This window comes from Penaeus monodon, chromosome 19 (assembly GCF_015228065.2).
Source record: "Penaeus monodon isolate SGIC_2016 chromosome 19, NSTDA_Pmon_1, whole genome shotgun sequence".
Classification (NCBI taxonomy): Eukaryota; Metazoa; Arthropoda; class Malacostraca; order Decapoda; family Penaeidae; genus Penaeus; species Penaeus monodon.
Genome location: NC_051404.1, coordinates 4,671,565 through 4,672,768, shown reverse-complemented (window position 1 = coordinate 4,672,768; position 1,204 = coordinate 4,671,565). Strand labels below are relative to the sequence as shown.

Below are 1,204 nucleotides of genomic sequence, written 5' to 3'. Positions count from 1 at the left end.
GACAAATGCTTCTTATCATTATATAATGTAGTGTTTAGCTAACTTTATGCATGTGTATGTGCTATGGATATGAAGAAAATAAGAAAATATTTGTTTTCAGGTGGCACCACAGACATATAGCAACCCATCTCACTATGAAGGCAAAGAGACAATATCATGGGTGCGATTTGATCACTGTGACATCAATGATCTTGCTCAATTTCGAGACAAGATCGAAGTCAATGGCAATTCTCCGCCGCTCTTGCTCATCATAGGATATGTTTGTGGTGTACAGGTTAGAAGACCTTCTAGTTCTTGCTTTGATATCCATTTTGTGTCATATTGAATTTTAATTGATTTGGAGGCAAAATAACTACTATATCTTCTATTACCTACTAGGCATGGGTTATACCTGTAAATGGAGAGGCCATGGAGGTTTTATCATGGCGACAAGGAGCTGTGCGCACGCTGAAGGTCTTACCTACCCCAACCACATCTTGCAGTACAGTTGACCTGTACTCCTTAAAACGCCCAATAATAGCACTGTGTGATACTGCTGGCCCTGGTCCACAGTTCTGCTCAGTTTCGTTTATTTCTCTAAAAACAGGGGAACAGGTGAGTTGTTATTCAGTATTTATTAATTATTCTGCCAACAATGTAATTTTTATTTCATGTGAATCTAAAACCTTGTATTTGAATTATGTGAATTAGCCTAATACATTTTTCATACTGTTGCAGGTGAAAACAATTAAGTTCAAGCATCCCGTTCACGACATTCATGCAAATAAAAATGTAATAGTTATATCTTTCCCTGAGAAGTTAGCTGTGTTTGATGCAGCAACTATAGAGGACAAATTCACTGTTACTACTTGCTACCCATGTCCAGGCCCAAGGTTAGTGTTAGTAGAAAGATTTTAATTATTTTTAATTTTTATTTATTGCATCAGTGAATGACTGAAAAAGAAAGGAAATATGTGAATAAAGAATGTGTTAGACCACCTTTGATTCTCTTATTGATTAGTCTTGAGCAGAGTGACAAGCAGTAAGTGAAAGTGTTTTAATAGAGTATTAGAAGAGTGGGACAGAAAGTGAGGCTCTCTGTCATATTTTTAAAGAAATAGTACCCTGATTTTTTAAAATCTAGATCTAAAAGGAAAATTAATGTAGATAATCCTCATATTTAAAGGAAATATACAATATTTGTAAAATTAAAATGAAAAATAGT

General features: G+C 34.8%; 1 protein-coding gene across 1 annotated transcript in view; it reads left to right on the top strand.

Annotated features, from left to right (window-relative positions):
• The window catches only part of LOC119584996 (breast carcinoma-amplified sequence 3 homolog), a gene marked incomplete in the record, with an annotated part of 31,901 nt that overhangs the window by 6,488 nt on the left and 24,209 nt on the right, over positions 1 to 1,204 (top strand). Inside the window, 3 exon segments of the mRNA XM_037933606.1 lie at positions 101 to 274; positions 379 to 594; positions 718 to 872. Coding sequence (XP_037789534.1) covers positions 101 to 274; positions 379 to 594; positions 718 to 872 — 545 coding nt within the window.